Source organism: Coenobita brevimanus, chromosome 29 (genome assembly GCF_032717465.1).
Source record: "Coenobita brevimanus isolate Jiangsu-jjx chromosome 29, ASM3271746v2, whole genome shotgun sequence".
Classification (NCBI taxonomy): domain Eukaryota; kingdom Metazoa; phylum Arthropoda; class Malacostraca; order Decapoda; family Coenobitidae; genus Coenobita; species Coenobita brevimanus.
The window spans coordinates 43,030,422-43,046,762 of record NC_136982.1 but is presented as its reverse complement, the minus strand read 5'-3'; the positions used below and the strand labels follow the sequence as shown (position 1 = coordinate 43,046,762).

At 42.4% G+C, this 16,341-nt stretch overlaps 1 protein-coding gene across 2 annotated transcripts in view; it reads right to left on the bottom strand.

The window, feature by feature from the left end:
* Positions 1-13,664, bottom strand: part of LOC145395065 (uncharacterized) — a 226,630-nt gene extending 212,966 nt beyond the window's left edge. For both annotated transcript variants that reach the window (XM_080268826.1, XM_080268827.1), the window contains exon 1: positions 13,623-13,664. In XM_080268826.1, coding sequence (XP_080124952.1) covers positions 13,623-13,628 — 6 coding nt within the window. In that variant the 5' untranslated portion in view covers positions 13,629-13,664. The remainder of the gene's footprint in view (positions 1-13,622) is intronic.
* Between the last annotated feature and the right edge of the window lie 2,677 nt (positions 13,665-16,341).

The following is a 16,341-nucleotide window of genomic DNA, read 5'->3' as shown; positions in this document are numbered from 1 at the left end:
TTAAATTTAGAGGACTGGAGGTCATAGGCAGAAGGAAGCACAGATCGAAGGGGACAGTTCCAGAGTTGACCATACCATTCGTTCTCCTTACACTACTCTCTCCTGCCCTCTATTCCTTCATTCCCTCTCCTCTCCTCTCCATCCCTGTCTCTCTCCACACACCCTATTTCTACACACACACACACACACACACACACACACACACACACACACACACACACACACACACACATCCACTAAGCATCTTTATTATTCTCTCTCTCTCTCTCTCTCACACACACACACACACACACACACACACACACACACACACACACACACACACACACACACACTTTCATACCCTTTCCCCTTACATCCTGTCCTCTTAACATCCTCTCCCCTCGTAAAGTTTCCCCTCGCCCTTTCTCTTTGTACCCTTCCCCCCCCACTCTCTCTCTCTCTCTCTCTTTCTCTGTCTGTCTGTCTATCTCTCTCTCTCTCTCTCTCTCTCTCTCTCTCAGCAGTGTAAGCCGTTTCGCACAGGTCTCCCCCTCCCCCAGCCCTCATCCAATCCACCCAGACACCGCCCTAATCTTCCACATATTCAAGTTTATTATCAGTAGCCTCTTCCTCCTCCCACGGAACACTCTATACCTGGTCAAACTCCCACAACAAATTCAAGTAACGTTATCGAAATTAAAAAAAAAATCATCACCATCAAAACTACACTGTGCTTCTCTCTGATGGGTAGGATCTAGCAATATAATGATACACTTACTACAACAACTACTACTACTACTGATAATAATAATAATAATAATAATTTAAAATCTTTTTTTTACAGTTTCGCCTCAAAATAAGCCACGCGATATATATATATATATATATATATATATATATATATATATATATATATATATATATATATATACACACACACAAGCATCTTTTTTCTTGGCAAAGATTTCAGGATCCACTCTCTGAAGTTGTTGTAAGGGATTTGTTGGCAAGACTGGGACTGACTCGCTCAGAAAATATACATTAGGAATTCCTAAGTGTCTGCTGCCTCTATTTTGTGCTAGAGTGGTTGTCTGACAGGGAGATCAGCTTTGTTGCGAGGTGATAATGCGTCTCCTTGGTAACTACAGAGCATTTACTTTCATTTGCCTAGTAACCAAGGAGACCCATACTGTAACTACAGTTCAGTGAGTTCTACCAAACCAACTTCATATTTAACTGGGAGACTGACTCAGCTTCTAAGATGATATACAAATCAACTATAGTCACACCACTCTCCAATCTGACTACACCTGGCCATCAATTAACCTGGGAGGGGTCAGGGGTCAATGTCAGGTGAAATACAAAAAGCACACGTGTGTCCTACTATACTCCTTTTACTCTAACTTGGCCTAAAATTGCCACCTCTCCATCTTGAATGATGAGTTATAACAAGAGTAGCACTGGAATATGATGCTAGTCACGAAGAAGTGCTATGGAAACGATGTATAGTCGAACCGTAGCATTATCTTACTGTGACGCTGAGGTACGTGAAATGAGATGCAAAAGGACGAAAATCTGGGCCAAGTTAAGGTGAGAGAACTATAGCTTGTCCTTATGATGTCTGAAACTTATTCGTGTACATTGCTGAGAGGTTTGATAGATAGATAGATAAATAGACGGATAGATAGATGGAAAGATATAGACGGATGGATGGATGGAGAGAGAGAGACAGATAGATGGATTAACAGACAGAAACGTAAATACACAGCCTAGATAAATAGAGACGGATAGATAGATAGACACAGACTGATAGATTAGATAGCCTACACGGATAGACGGATAGATGGATGGACAGCTCTATAGGAAAACAGATAGATAGACAGACAGATAGATAAACTGGTTGATAAAGGTATATAGACGAATATATAGATTTTTTTTATGCGTCTGACAATAGGCTCAACAGTTATCCTACGTGATACACACACACACACACACACACACACACACACACACACACACACACACACACATACACACACACACAATGTATATCCTTTGTTTCTTTCCCCTCACCTCTCTCTCTCTCTCCTTCTCTCTGTCTCTCTCTCTCCAAATTCCTCCCCCTCCCTCACTCACCCCAATTAGGAGACGTGTAGGCAGTTCCTGAGACCTCCCCCACCCTCCCCCTTCTCCCTCTTCCTCCTCCCCCTCCAAGTCGGGGCTATCCAAACTTTATACATTATTTATATTTCCTCTCTTTCTTACTCTTTCCTATTAATTTCTTTATCGTTTTTATTTTTAGTCTTCCTGATTTTCTTTCCCATCATCATCATCAACATCAACATATTCGTCATCATCATTATTGTCATCATCATCACCATCGTCATCATTCCTTTCTTCCTTCCCTCACTCCCTCATTCCTTCCTTCCTTCCCTCCCTCCCTCCTTCCTTCCTTCTCCAGCTCTATCTCATCACCACCTCTATCATCATCATCATCAATATCATCATCATCATCATCATTTTTCCTATCACCACCTCTCCATCTTGAATGATGAGTTATAACAAGAGTAGCACTGGAATATGATGCTAGTCACGAAGAAGTGCTATGGAAACGATGTATAGTCGAACCGTAGCATTATCTTACTGTGACGCTGAGGTACGTGAAATGAGCGGCAAAAGGACGAAAATCTGGGCCAAGTTAAGGTGAAAGAAGTATAGCATGTCCTTGTGACGTAATTCGATAAATAAAAATACACCCTTTTCATTCTGCCTTGTCCTAAAACTGGAACTTATTCGTGTACATTGCTGAGAGGTTTGATAGATAGATAGATAAATAGACGGATAGATAGATGGAAAGATATAGACGGATGGATGGATGGAGAGAGACGTGCTAGAGACCTGTGGTAGTGTTGTGCTAGTGTGCTTTAGTGATCTGTGATAGTGGTTGTGTTAGTGTGTTGTAGTGATCAGCGATAGTGCTGTGCTAGTGATCCGTGAGTGTGTGTGTTGTGGTGACCCGTAGTGACCCGTGATAGTGTGTGCTACCTTGTGTGAACTAGTGCGTAATGGCTTCCTCGGCAGAGAGCTGTGTCCCCACTGCAGGTACTGAAAAGGACTACCTTGAATTAAAGGAGGAACTTCTCGAACTGAAGCGGGAGGTACAAATTCTCAGGCAGGAGAAGGCACAAATGAGGGAATTGTTGGAGGAGATGTTGGAGGAGAAAGTGAAAAAGGCTGAAGGTTGGACACTTGTTAACAAGGGTGCAACGAAGTTCACTCTTAAAAAGCAAACGGAAATTAAGACAACTAATACATTCGACACACTACGGGACGAATGTGAAGGGAAGGCAGAGAGGGAAGTAGAGGAGAAGGACGGTGAGAGAACTTCCAGTACAGGTAAGTATAAACAGAACAAGAAAGGTAAGAAAAATGTTGTTGTTGTTGGAGACTCCCAGGTGAGATATCTGAACAGGGCCATGTATACTCCACTCGCTAAACATGTGTGTCTTCCAGGGGCCAGGGTGGCTAATGTGGTAGATAAAATTTCAAATATCGTAAAGGAAAGTGGTGACAAACCCACTGTGTGCCTCAGTGTAGGAGGCAATGATATTAGTAGCCGTAAGAGTGAGGTACTGTGGAAAAGGTACAAGTTGATGTTAGAAAAGGTTAGGGAGAGGGGAGGAACCCCTGTAGTGCTTGGTGTTTTACCAAGGTGGCGGGTTGGAAGGGAATGGTTGAGCAGGGCAATAGGGTTTAATTGCCGCCTTGAAAGGTATTGCAAAGATAATGCAATACCTTTCATAGACAGCTGGGACCGGTTTTATGGACGAAGTGCCTTGTATAGTTGGGATGGGACTCATCTTAGCAGGCAAGGAGTTACTGTTTTAGCTGGAATGATAGATAGGGAGTTGGAGGGATTTTTTCGAGATTGAGAAGTAGGTGTACAGGAAGATGCAGCAACTACAGTCAGAAATCATTATTACCATGTTTGGATAGATGCATCGATACTTGCAAAATTAAGAACAAAAGTTCAACCAATAGTGTAGATACATCCACTCAGGCACCTCAAATTGAGCAGGCGATGATAGATGATAGAACAAGCGATGATAGAAGGGCGATAAGCGATAGTACAAAAAATTGTTATATTAGTAAAGTAAAGAGTTTCCCAGTTAGTAATAAAATAAATAACAGTAAATGCCAAGGTAAAGGCATAACTACTCGTAATAATCTGAAAGTGTACTACACAAACAGCCGGAGTTTACGTAATAAAATGGATGAACTGAGGGCTTTAATTTGTACAGAGAAAATAGACATTGCCGTTATTAGTGAAACTTGGATGAATACAGACACTCGAGAATTTTTAGCAGAATATCAGATAAAAGGCTATAATATTTTTGTGTCAAACCGTCAGGGAAGAAAGGGGGAGGGGTAGCTATTTATGTAAAGGATTCATTAAACTGTTACAATAAAGCAGACATTAAAGTAAATAGGGACACAGAAAGTGTCTGGGTTGAAATTAGTAACAATAGGGAGAAATTAGTCTTAGGAGCAATTTACAGATCTCCAAAATTAAGTAGAGCTGATAGTAAATACCTCTGGGAGGAAATTAGGAAAGCATCACAGTCCAGCTTAGTAATAATTGTTGGGGACCTTAATCTGCCAAGGATAGATTGGAGAAATCAGACAGGAGATGCAGAGTCAGAGGAATTTCTAGAGGTAGTACAGGATAATTTCCTTTATCAGTATATCAGGGAGCCCACCAGAGGTAATAATATACTAGATTTGGTTTTAGCTAATAAAGAAAATATCATTAGCGATATAGAGGTTGGTGGACGACTTGGTAATAGCGATCATGAAGAAATTAAGTTCAAATTTATTTGGGATGTCTGTTCCACTGAAAATACCTCCACCGTTCCTAATTTTCGTCTAGGAGATTTCGATGGCTTAAGAGCTTATTTCCGAACGGTATTCCACAGGGAGATTAGCTATTTGAGGGAATGTCAGGTTAGTGGGGATCCCCAGGTCATAGGTCAGGCGCAGGAAGCACGTGGGGACGTCCGTCAGGTGTCTGTGAGGGGAGGTGGTAGATAGGAATGTAGTCCAGGTGACGGAAATTAACTCAGCTCCAGTACCAAACAGACGTTCGACCAGTGAGAAGTATAACGAGTTAATAAATATAATATACGGAGGCCAAGATAGATATATTCCTTCAAAACCGTTTAGAACTAACAATTCAGAACCAAGATGGTTAAACAACAGATTAAAATCTCTCATAGGCCAAAGGAAAGGAATATATAGAAAAATAAAACGTGGAGAGGAACACTTACGTAACCGGTACACAATTTTAAATAAAGAAGTAAAGAGGGAGATAAGAAAAGCAAAGAGAAGTTATGAAATTAAGGTTGCAAGTGAATCAAAAGTAAGCCCCAAGGGTTTTTATCAAATGTACCGAACGAAAAATAAAGATAGGATAGGACCACTCAGAACAGAATCAGGTGACATTACCAGTGAAGATAAAGAAATGTGCTCCATCCTAAATAATTATTTCATATCAGTATTCACCAAGGAAAATCTAAGCCTGGTCCTCAAGCAGCAAATATTTACCATGAGAATACGGAAAATATTCTTAGTAAAATAACCATTAGTAAGGAGGACGTATTGAAAGAAATTAACAAGTTAAAACCTCAAAAATCGCCAGGTCCGGACGATATATATGCAAAAATTATAAAAGAAACCAAAGAAGAATTATGTCAGCCACTTTTAACGTTATTTAATGACTCTTTAAGTTCAGGAGAAGTTCCAGAGGCGTGGAAAACCGCAAACGTAGTGCCCATCTTTAAAAAGGGTGATAAATCAGCTGCGTCGAATTATCGTCCGATAAGTCTAACGTCAATAGTAGGAAAAATGTTAGAGTCAATTTTGGCAAATAAGATTAGAGAACACTTAGAAAGATTTAATCTTATAAACGAAAGTCAGCACGGATTCAGGCAAGGACGATCCTGCCTCACAAATTTGTTGTCATTCTACTCGGAGGTCTATGAGGCAGTAGATAGCGATAAAGCTTACGATGTTATTTATCTGGACTTTAGTAAAGCTTTTGATAGAGTCCCACACGAAAGGTTAGTTAGAAAGGTTCGAGCACACGGTATAGACGGCGATATCTTAAAATGGATAGAATCCTGGCTGAAAGGACGAAAGCAGAGAGTATTAATAAATGGAACTAAGTCGGACTGGGGATTAGTAACTAGCGGTGTACCACAGGGTTCAGTACTCGGTCCCTTATTATTTATCATATATATAAATGATCTAGACTTAGGAGTCAATAGCAGAATCAGCAAATTTGCCGACGATACAAAAATAGGGCGTATCATTAACTCGACTGACGATTGCCATTACTTACAAAAAGACCTCGATACATTGTCCAAATGGTCTAAAACTTGGCAAATGGAATTTAACGTTGAAAAATGTAAAGTACTTAACGTAGGCAAGACCATTGGAGATACTAAATACAGCTTAGATAACAAAGAAATTAGCAAATCGGAATGCGAGAGAGATCTAGGAGTTATGATTAGTAACGACCTTAAACCTAGGCAACAGTGCATTAATGCGAGAAATAAAGCAAATAGGGTCCTAGGATTTATTTCGAGAAGCGTGAGCAATAGATCATCTAAAGTAATACTGAAACTTTATCTAGCATTAGTAAGGCCACATTTAGACTACGCAGTACAATTTTGGTGTCCTTACTATAGAATGGATATTAATTCGTTAGAAAATGTACAGAGAAGAATGACTAAAATGATACATGACGTCCGGAACCTGTCATATGAAGACAGACTGAAAAGACTAAATCTGCATTCGCTAGAGAGGCGTAGAGTAAGGGGAGACTTAATTGAGGTTTTTAAGTGGATGAATGGTATAAATAAGGGAGATATTAGCAAGGTACTTAAAGTGAGCATACAGGATAGAACTAGAAATAATGGTTTCAAACTAGAAAAATTCCGTTTCAGAAAGGAAATCGGTAGAAATTGGTTTGGTAATAGAGTAGTAGACGAATGGAATAAGCTACCTAGTAAAGTAGTTGCTGCCTCTTCCATTGAGAGTTTCAAGCATAGGCTAGATAAGCATATGACAAATAAGGGGTGGATATAGAATAAAGAAAATATTATAACCAATACTAATTCAAAAATAAATTTTCTTTTCAGGTTACACTATGATAGTCTCTATTCTCCTTTCACACTTTCCTGTAAAATGTCCACGCCAGTTTTTCTATACGGCGTGGTGTTCTTTCTGACTTTTTCCTGCCGGCTTCGGCTGGAGGGTTTGGAGGGCGGGGGAGAGCCTTCTTCTTTGCTATCCTTATCTCATTCTAGTAGTTCAGTTACTCTTCTAGGAGCTGCCTAGCATGGGCCAACCGGCCTACTGCAGTTATCCTCTCTTCTTATGTTCTTATGTTCTTATTCCTTCTTTCTCCTCCTCCTCCTCCTCCATGCATCTATATTTTCTTTTCATTGTTTTTATTCATAGTTTCCTCCTTACTCAACATTCTCTCTCTCTCTCTCTCTCTCTCTCTCTCTCTCTCTCTCTCTCTCTCTCTCTCTCTCTCTTTCTCACGTCTCAAGGTTGGGTATTGAGTTACCGGGGAAATTAACCTGCTCCGGCCTGAGACCCCAGACGGAACCAGGAGGAGGAGGAGGAGGAGGAGGAGGAGGAAAGGGAAGGGGGAGGGGAGATAGGAGGAGGAGGAGGAGGAAGAGGAGGAAAGGGAAGGGGGAGGGGAGATAGGAGGAGGAGGAAAGGGAAGGGGGAGGGGAGATAGGAGGGGCTGAGAGAAGGAAGGGAGAGGGAGAGGGAGCGGAGGGGAGGAAGGGGTGAAGGGAAAGGGTGGGGGATGAGAGGGGTGAGGGGGGAGAAGGGAAGAGGGGAGGAAGAGAAAAAGGAGGAGGAGGAGGAATGAGAAGAATAGGGGAGGGAAAATAAGAAATGGGGTGAAGGAGAAATGAAAGAATGGTAGAAGGAGAGGCAAAAGAGAGAGAGAGAGAGAGAGAGAGAGAACCATTAGCCTGACTGCAGACAAAAATTATTAAGTGCTCTAATTGCAACGCCACCCACTCTCTCACTGATTTATCTTTTCATCGTCACCTCTCTCACTGTCACACGCTCGCTCACTTTTGCTTCCTCCTCTCTAATTTCATCTCACACTTGTTTTATTCTTTCATTCTCATTCCTTTGTACCTTCAGTCTCTCTCTCTCTCTCTCTCTCTCTCTCTCTCTCTCTCTCTCTCTCTCTCTCTCTCTCTCTCTCTCACACACACACACACACACACACACACACACAGACACAGATTTCGCCATACCACTCTTCCTTACTCTTCCGACAAGTCATAAAAATACCACGGCTAATACCATCAAAGGGCTCCTGAATGGTATGGCCCGGTATATCCCGGTGTAGAGGGCCTGTTGCCGGTATTAGTGCCCAAGTGGTGGCAGGTGTAGGTGTGTCACAGGACTGGTGGGAATTAGGGAATGGGCTGCCTAGCTTTGTCCAGAGAAGGATTAGATAAAGGGGGTAAAGAGTTGTGTTGAATCAGAGAGAGAGAGAGAGAGAGAGAGAGAGAGAGAGAGAGAGGGAGGGAGGGAGGGAGGGAGGGAGGGAGGGAGGGAGGGAGGGAGGGAGGGAGGGAGAGAGCCATAAAATTAGCCAGTAAGCAGCCTAAATATACCTACACTCACATACACTCAAATGGCCTCCTCTCCCCTACATTATTTAGTGATTATTTTGAGTACACTAATTCTCTCTCTCTCTCTCTCTCTCTCTCTCTCTCTCTCTCTCTCTCTCTCTCTCTCTCTCCTCGAATTTCGCTGCTCCCTTCCTCATTCTTCGTCTGTTTTTTTTTTTCTTTTACCTTCGTTCTGTTTCATTGATTTCGTTCTTTATTTTGCTGTTTTATTTAATTACTTTGTGTTTTAATTACGTGTTTTTTTTTTAGTTTCGTTGTGTTTTTTATCCTTCGTTTTTTATTTACTTTTTCTTTGTAAATACCTAACTTCCGACCTCAACGCATACCTCGTGTTCTCTCTCTCTCTCTCTCTCTCTCTCTCTCTCTCTCTCTCTCTCACACACACACACACACACACACACACACCAATCTTAGCTTCTTTTTCTGTTCTTCATTCCCCCTCTCTCTCTCTCTCTCTCCCTCCCTCCCTCTCTCTCTCTCTCTCTCTCTCTCTCTCTCTCTCTCTCTCTCTCTCTCTCTCTCTCTCTCTCTCTCTACTTACCTTCTTCGACTGTGATCTGTGTTTCCTACGACCCATCTTGGATTGTGGTAGGTCGTGGTAATGGTGGTAGTTGTGGTAGCTCTTGGTAGTAGTAGTGGTAGTAGTTGTGGTAGTGACAGTAGCTGTGGTAGGTCCTGGTACGTAAGGTATGTGGTTGGCCAGTGGTTAAATTCTTGGTAGTGGTAGTTGTGGTAGGTCTTAGCAGTTGTGGTAGTTGTGGTAGTAATGGTAGGTCTTGACTGTGATAGTTGGGTAGGTCCTGGTAGTCGTGGTGACTATAGTAGTAGTGGTAGGTCTTGAATGTGGTAGTTGTGGTAGTGGTGGTAAGTCCTGAATGTGGTAGTTGTGGTAGGAATGGTATGTCCTGGGTGTGGTAGTTGTGGTAGGAGTGGTAGGTCTTGACTGTGGTGGTTGTGGTAGTAATGGCAGGTCTCGACTGTGGTCGTTGTGGCAGTAGTGGTAGGTCTTGAATGTGGTAGTTGTGGTGGGAAATAATAGCTACTGACTGTGGTGGTTGGGACAGGTCTTGACTGTGGTAGATGTGGTAGTTAAGGGTCTGGTTGAGGCTATATACTGCCAACACAGAAAGAAAAATCGTAAGCTCTTATAATCGTCTTCCTAACCTCAGACGATTTTCTTCAAGACGGTGGCCACTCTCAGGGATAAGATTACGGGCAATCCCCTTATAAATCGTCCAGCACTGTAGGTATTTCTTGTCTCAATGTTTCCTGCCTCCAGACGATTTTATTCAACACTAAGACGTCTAATATCCTCCTCCATCTACATCCAGACGGTTTCCCTCAGCTTCAAGAGGGTGAGGATTCAGTGATATGGTGACAAGTAAATCTCCTTTCAGTCTTTCAACGCTGTGTCTTCTAAATTTCTTCTTCCTACCTCCAGACGATTTTATTCAGCTTCAGGAGGTGGGTTCTCGTGGTCAGGGGGTTACAAAAAATCCCCCTTCAGTCTTTCAGCAGTGTAAAAATCTCCATTCAGTCTTTAAGTCCTTTTATTTTCTCCTCCTGCTACCTCCAGACGATTTCCTTCAGCTTCAGGGGGTTGGCTCTCTCTTACATAAGGTGCCTACTGTCCAAGCTTCCCTACAGCACGGATCGTAAAATAAAAAAAATACAAAAAAAAAAGGAAAAAAGTTAACAGTTCGTAAATTTTCGTAAAAAGTGCGGTTAATAATTCGTAAATTTCTTATAACATCAGTCGTAAGATTCACATTGTTCGCTCACTATAGTTCCTTCATCTTAACTTGGTTCAGAATTTTTCGTCCTCTCGTAGCATTTACTCACGTACCTGATTGAAAGGAAAAGAATATTCTATGGCTCTACAGTCTACATCCTTTCCATAGCACTTCTTCGTGACTAGCACCATATTCTAATACTCATGTACTGTTATAAATCTGCACTCAACGGCTCTACACTCTTTCTATAGCACTTCTTCGTGACTGGTACCGTATTCTTGAACTGATCTGCCATTACAACTCAGCATTCAGTGGCTTTACATCATTTCCATTGCACTTCTTCGTGACTAGCATCGTATTCTAGTATTAACCCACTGTTACAACTCAGCATACAAGATGGAGAGAGAGCGATTTTAGGCCAAGTGAGAATAAATGGAGTATAGCATAATGTGTCACTGTAACGAAAATACGGAAGGAAGATGGAAGCACAAGTAGACAGGAGATGACGAGGATGAGAGAGACAGAAGATAACGAAGATGCAAACACTAAGAGACAGAAGATAACGAGGATGGAGGAGACAGGTAATAACGAGGATGGAAAGCTAAGAGGCAAATGATAACGATGATGACGACACTAAAAGACAGAATATAACAAGGATGGAAACTGCTGATACAGGTAGGGGTGGTCCTGGCAATTTTATCGGAGTTTCAGGGGGTGATTAAAGATACAGATTTTTTCAGTCCCACAGAGAAGGAAAAAAAATGATAAAAACACAGCCTCAAAGAACCACAAATAAATAAATAACGATACGACCTAGAGACAAGAACTAGACATTAATGGCAGCCTTACCTACATCCCTGCTGGTGACAAAGGGTACAGATTTTTAGGCCCAAGGGTAAGACTGCACCCTTGACAAAAACAAAAGCTATCTCAAGAGGCATAAAAAAAAAAAATAGGTAAATGACGATGGGAATTAAAACTATAACCTGTGTCTCTTTCCCTGCATTTCCACCTGTCGTAATGGATCATCTACACTTTCGTCCACTTTCAGAATGTAAAGACCAAGGTTGTAATATTGCTCGTGTGTACAAGGATAATACTACTCCACGGCCAATGAGTACATCACAGTATCGTATTCGTTCCGGAAGTGACGTGTGCGGGGAGGCACTGATAGTCGCTTCCTTGAGTCGCGTTTATCTTCAAGACGCAAAGTTCATCACAGCAGAAACAAAAGCTGGTTATGTTGCTGTTTTTGGCCTAATGAAGCCTCTGATATATTTCTTCACGTACGGGAGTTACGATCAAGAAGTTTAAGTAATAGTATCGTCGACTGGAAGATAATTTGAGGTAAAACGTAAAGGATTCGATATCAGGTCGGCGCAAACAGCAGAAGTAGTGGCAAAATCAGCACAGAAAGGGAGTTATTGATGCGACCTTGGAGTCAACTTGGGTAGATATCTTGGCCGCCGGAGTGAGACAAGAACAGCAGCACAAAACAGCGTCAGTCAGGGATATTCAGCAGGGAAGAACAGCGGCTGAGGTGGCGGTGGAGTCAGCTTAGTCAGTGTGGCATATAACAGCATCTACCAGCAACAGTTGACAGCAATACAGCACAAATGAGTGGTAGTTGTGGTGGAGGTGTGAGATGTGGTTTGGTGTGGTGTGGTATTGTGGTGTGGTGTGGTGTGGTGTGGTCCTGTGGTGTGGTGTGGTGTGGTGTGGTGGTGTGGTAGAAATGCTGTGGGTCAGAGTGGCACCGTCGGGAAGAAAGAGAGGCAGCCTGACCCTCTGACCAGGAATGCCGTCCCTCCCTCCCTCCCTCCCTCTTCTCTCCTCTCCTCCCTCCCTCCGCCTCTTCTCTCTCCTCTCTCATCCCTCTCTTCTGCTCTTTCTCTCTCTCCTCTCCTCTTTCTCCCCTTCTCTCTCTTTTCTTATCAATCCTTCCTCCTGTTCTCTCCTGTCTTCTCCCTCCATCCCTGCTCTCTTCTCCAGTCACTTCTCTCTAATCTCTCATCTCTTCTTTTTGCCCGCTACTATCTTTCTCCTCCCTCCTGTCCTTTCCCCTCTTCTCTCCTCCCTTGTGCCGTCTTTTTCTCCCTTTCAATGAGTAGAGATTTTAACGCAAATAGATCTGGTGCCAAAAAGAAAGTGAAAAAAAAGGAAAAATCACGAAGACCACTCGCAATACCAAAACAATCGTGACCTAGGACCCACAACACTGCATTTCACAACACGTACGTTTTTTTTCTGAAAGGGGAGTCGTTGCCTTTGCTTGTTTCACACACACACACACACACACACACACACACACACACACACACACACACACACACAGTTTCTTTTATTCGCACACACCACACTTGACATAAAACTTTCCCCAACTCAAAACACGTCACTCTGAGAAGGCGAGAGGCTGAGTGCGCTTGCTTCAGACACACGAAAATATAAAAGGTTTCTGTTTGCCGGGGACTCTACACTCAAACACACGAAACTACGAGAAAGAGTGGCTGGGTGTGCTTGATTCCCCCACACAAGCAGCTAAGGTGTCTTCTTGCCAATGTCACTACACTTCACGAAAATAAACTCCGGAATTCGAGTGGCTTCCTTCTAATTTATTCACGCCGCTACCAGACACTTGTATTGATTTAAAGAACGACCTTGAGTGGTGAAGGGATTTACTGGGGCTATACATAAAACTAAACGATACAATGAATTATACACAAGAAAAAATCCTCAGACGAAGTGACGAAATTATGCTTGCTTCACTCACACGAAGGTTTTAATTTCACGATTAAAGATACAAAATCACCCCAATAGAAAGGCTTGTGTTTTTCGGGCGTTTGCTTGCTTGAGTCACCAGTTTTTCACCAAACATAACTCCTTTAGCACTTGGCTGCATATGCTTCACAGAGAGAGACAAAATTACCATATAAACTTAAGTACGGCATATGCTTGTCATCATCACTAGTTTTCACAAGACAAATAATACGTAGATAAATAAGCAAATAAATCGGAATAAAAGAAGGGAGGAAGGAGCGAACGAAGGAACGACAGATGAAAGAAAACATAAATAAAAATGAAAACTAAATAACTGTGAGTGGTTCTGTGTGCTTGCTTTTAACACAGGAAGGTGAAGTGTTTGCCTCTACGCTTGTACAGCCTCACTCACCCTCATTGGCACTATCCACACGCAGGCAGGGGGGCAGGTCAAACGGTGGAGGGGGGGGGCTGCGGGACAGGTGGAACGGGCAGGTGGACAGGTAAATTGGGCAGGCAGTGGATCGGTCAGGTGGGCGGGTAAATCAGGCAGGTAGATCACACAGGTAGATGGGCAGGTGGATCACACAGGTGGGTATAGGGAGCACGTGTCACAGTGTAAACATAGACACGAACGTAAACAAAAACAAAACACTCCGGAATGTTTACAAATTGGCCACAGGAGCTACGCAGATATTTACTGTAGCTTTTCCTCTATGTTCCTCTACCCTTATTTTCTTTAGTGCGTTAAAGAGGAATGTTTATATTTTTATACTGAGCGCGTCATGAGCGAAAATATAAACACAGTCGTAAACAAAAACACAGCACTTGGGAATGCGTTAGGAGATACAGGAGTTGCAAAAAAAAAATGTTCTTATGCAGCTATTCTGTTTTCTTTTTTCAATGTTTTTATTGTGTCATTCTTTTTACTGCGTATTTTCTTCTTAAGTGTTTGTGTGTGAAAAAGAAGGTGGATAAGTCTGTATGTATCATGTGTTAAGGGTGGGCTAATCACACACACACACACACACACACACACACACACACACACACACACACACACACACACAACACAGCACAACTCAACACAACACAACACACTCTAAGATGGTGCAAAGAAAACAGTATTATACCAATTTAAAGGGAGACTTGGATATATTAAACCGTGTCAGAGGTACCACAATAATAACTAATGATAAAAAATAATAACTAATAAATTTAAAAGGACCAGGTAAAAACATTAAACCATTTATAAAGAGTATTAAAAATCTAAATAAAATACACTCCTAAATGGGCAGCATCATAAATATAAATGGGTTTAAATGGGTACGTGGAAATAATAGGTAATAGTGGATACGATTATATTAATGGGGAATAAATCGCTTCTAATGGGCAATAGGGGTAGGTGGAACTATGAAATTGGGACAAGGGTACCATTAATTAAGTACTAAGAAGTGTAAAATGCGGCTAGAGATCGAGCCTGTGTATGTGCGTGCGTGTGTAAAGTGAGGGAGTCAGTGTGTGAGAGAGACATGGAGTGAGTGAGTGTGTGAGAGAGCTACTGGAATGAGTATGTGTGAGAGAGTGAACACTGAGCGACACACACTCCCACCTCGCACAAAATCGACACAACACTACCAGTCTCACTCTCCCAGCTGCTGCCCTGCCTCCCTCAACACACACACACACACACACACACACACACACACACACGGGCAGAGAGACACCCCTCCCCCCTCGACACCTCCTTCCCCACCTCCCCATCCTCTCTCTTGGCGCTACCTCTCTCCCGCACTGCCAGACTCACCCCTCCCCTCTTTTCTCTCCTCTCCCTCCGCTGCTCCTTTCCCTCCCTCTTCTCTCCTCTCCCTCCCCTCCTGCTCGTTCCCCTCACTCTTCTCTCCCCCTCCCTTCTCTCCCAACCCCTCTTCTTTGGGTCCATCCTTATTCCATCCTATCCTGACCTGCCTCATGCTATCCCTCTAATAATCTCACATTTCTCAACTTTGTTTACTTTTAACTAATATTCGTTTTTCCACACTCAGTTTATCTTTAGTCTGTATTTATCTATCAACTATCTATCTATCTATTTGTCTGTCTGTCTGTCTCTCCTCTCCGCTCTCACCTGCACATCCTCCCACATCCTTGCCCTCTTCTCAGACCTTCTCCCTCTCTCTCTTCTCGTCCCCAGGATTCCCATAATTTTCTTCTCATCTCCCATCCTTCCTTCTCCATCATCATCATCATCCCTCGCCCCATCCCCCATTTTTTAATATCCTACTTTATTTTCCTTCTAATTATCCTCCTCCTCCTCCTCACTCTTCCTTCTAAGACATTCTACTCATCCTTAAGACACCTAAAATAACCGTATAATTTCCTCTGTTTTCATTGCTTTCTGTAATCTCTCATCTCGTCATTCCTTGTGAAAAGAGGTTGTGATGATGATGATGATGATGATGATGATGATGATGATGATGATGATGATGATGATGGCCTCCCACAAATTGCCCTCCCTTCTTAGAACTCCTATCCATCTTATGCACACCTTAATTAGATTCCTCTCTTCTTTTTTATTACTCTCCTTACCTACCATCTCTATCCCTCCCTTCTCGGAAATCATCTCCACCCTCAGACCACCTTAAACAAATTTCCTTCTCTCTCTCTCTCCCTCTCTCTCTCTCTCTCTCTCTCTCTCTCTTAGCATCCTCTTTCCCTCCCATCCTTTCCCACCTTCAACCCACCTACAACATCTTTCGGTCATTCCTTCTCCTTGTAGTACCCTCTTCCACTCATACCATTTTTCGTTTCCCAAAATTCCACCCACTTTTCATCCACCTCAAACTTCCTTCCTTCTTCGTAGCACCATCTTCCTCTTCTCCTCATGCCTTGTTCCTTCCTGCATTTCAAACTGTCTTCCTCATCCTTAACAAGCCTTAAGTAACATAACTATTTCTTTTTCATAGCTTCTTCTTCCTGTTACCATCTTCTTCCCAATCTTCATTTGTCTTTCAGAACTTCTCACGCCTTCCCAGCCCATCTCAAATACTCTACCCGCCCTTAGCACATCTCAAATAACGTCTCTCTTACTCATTTTTAATATTCCTCCTTTCCTTACCCATAATTTCTTTTAG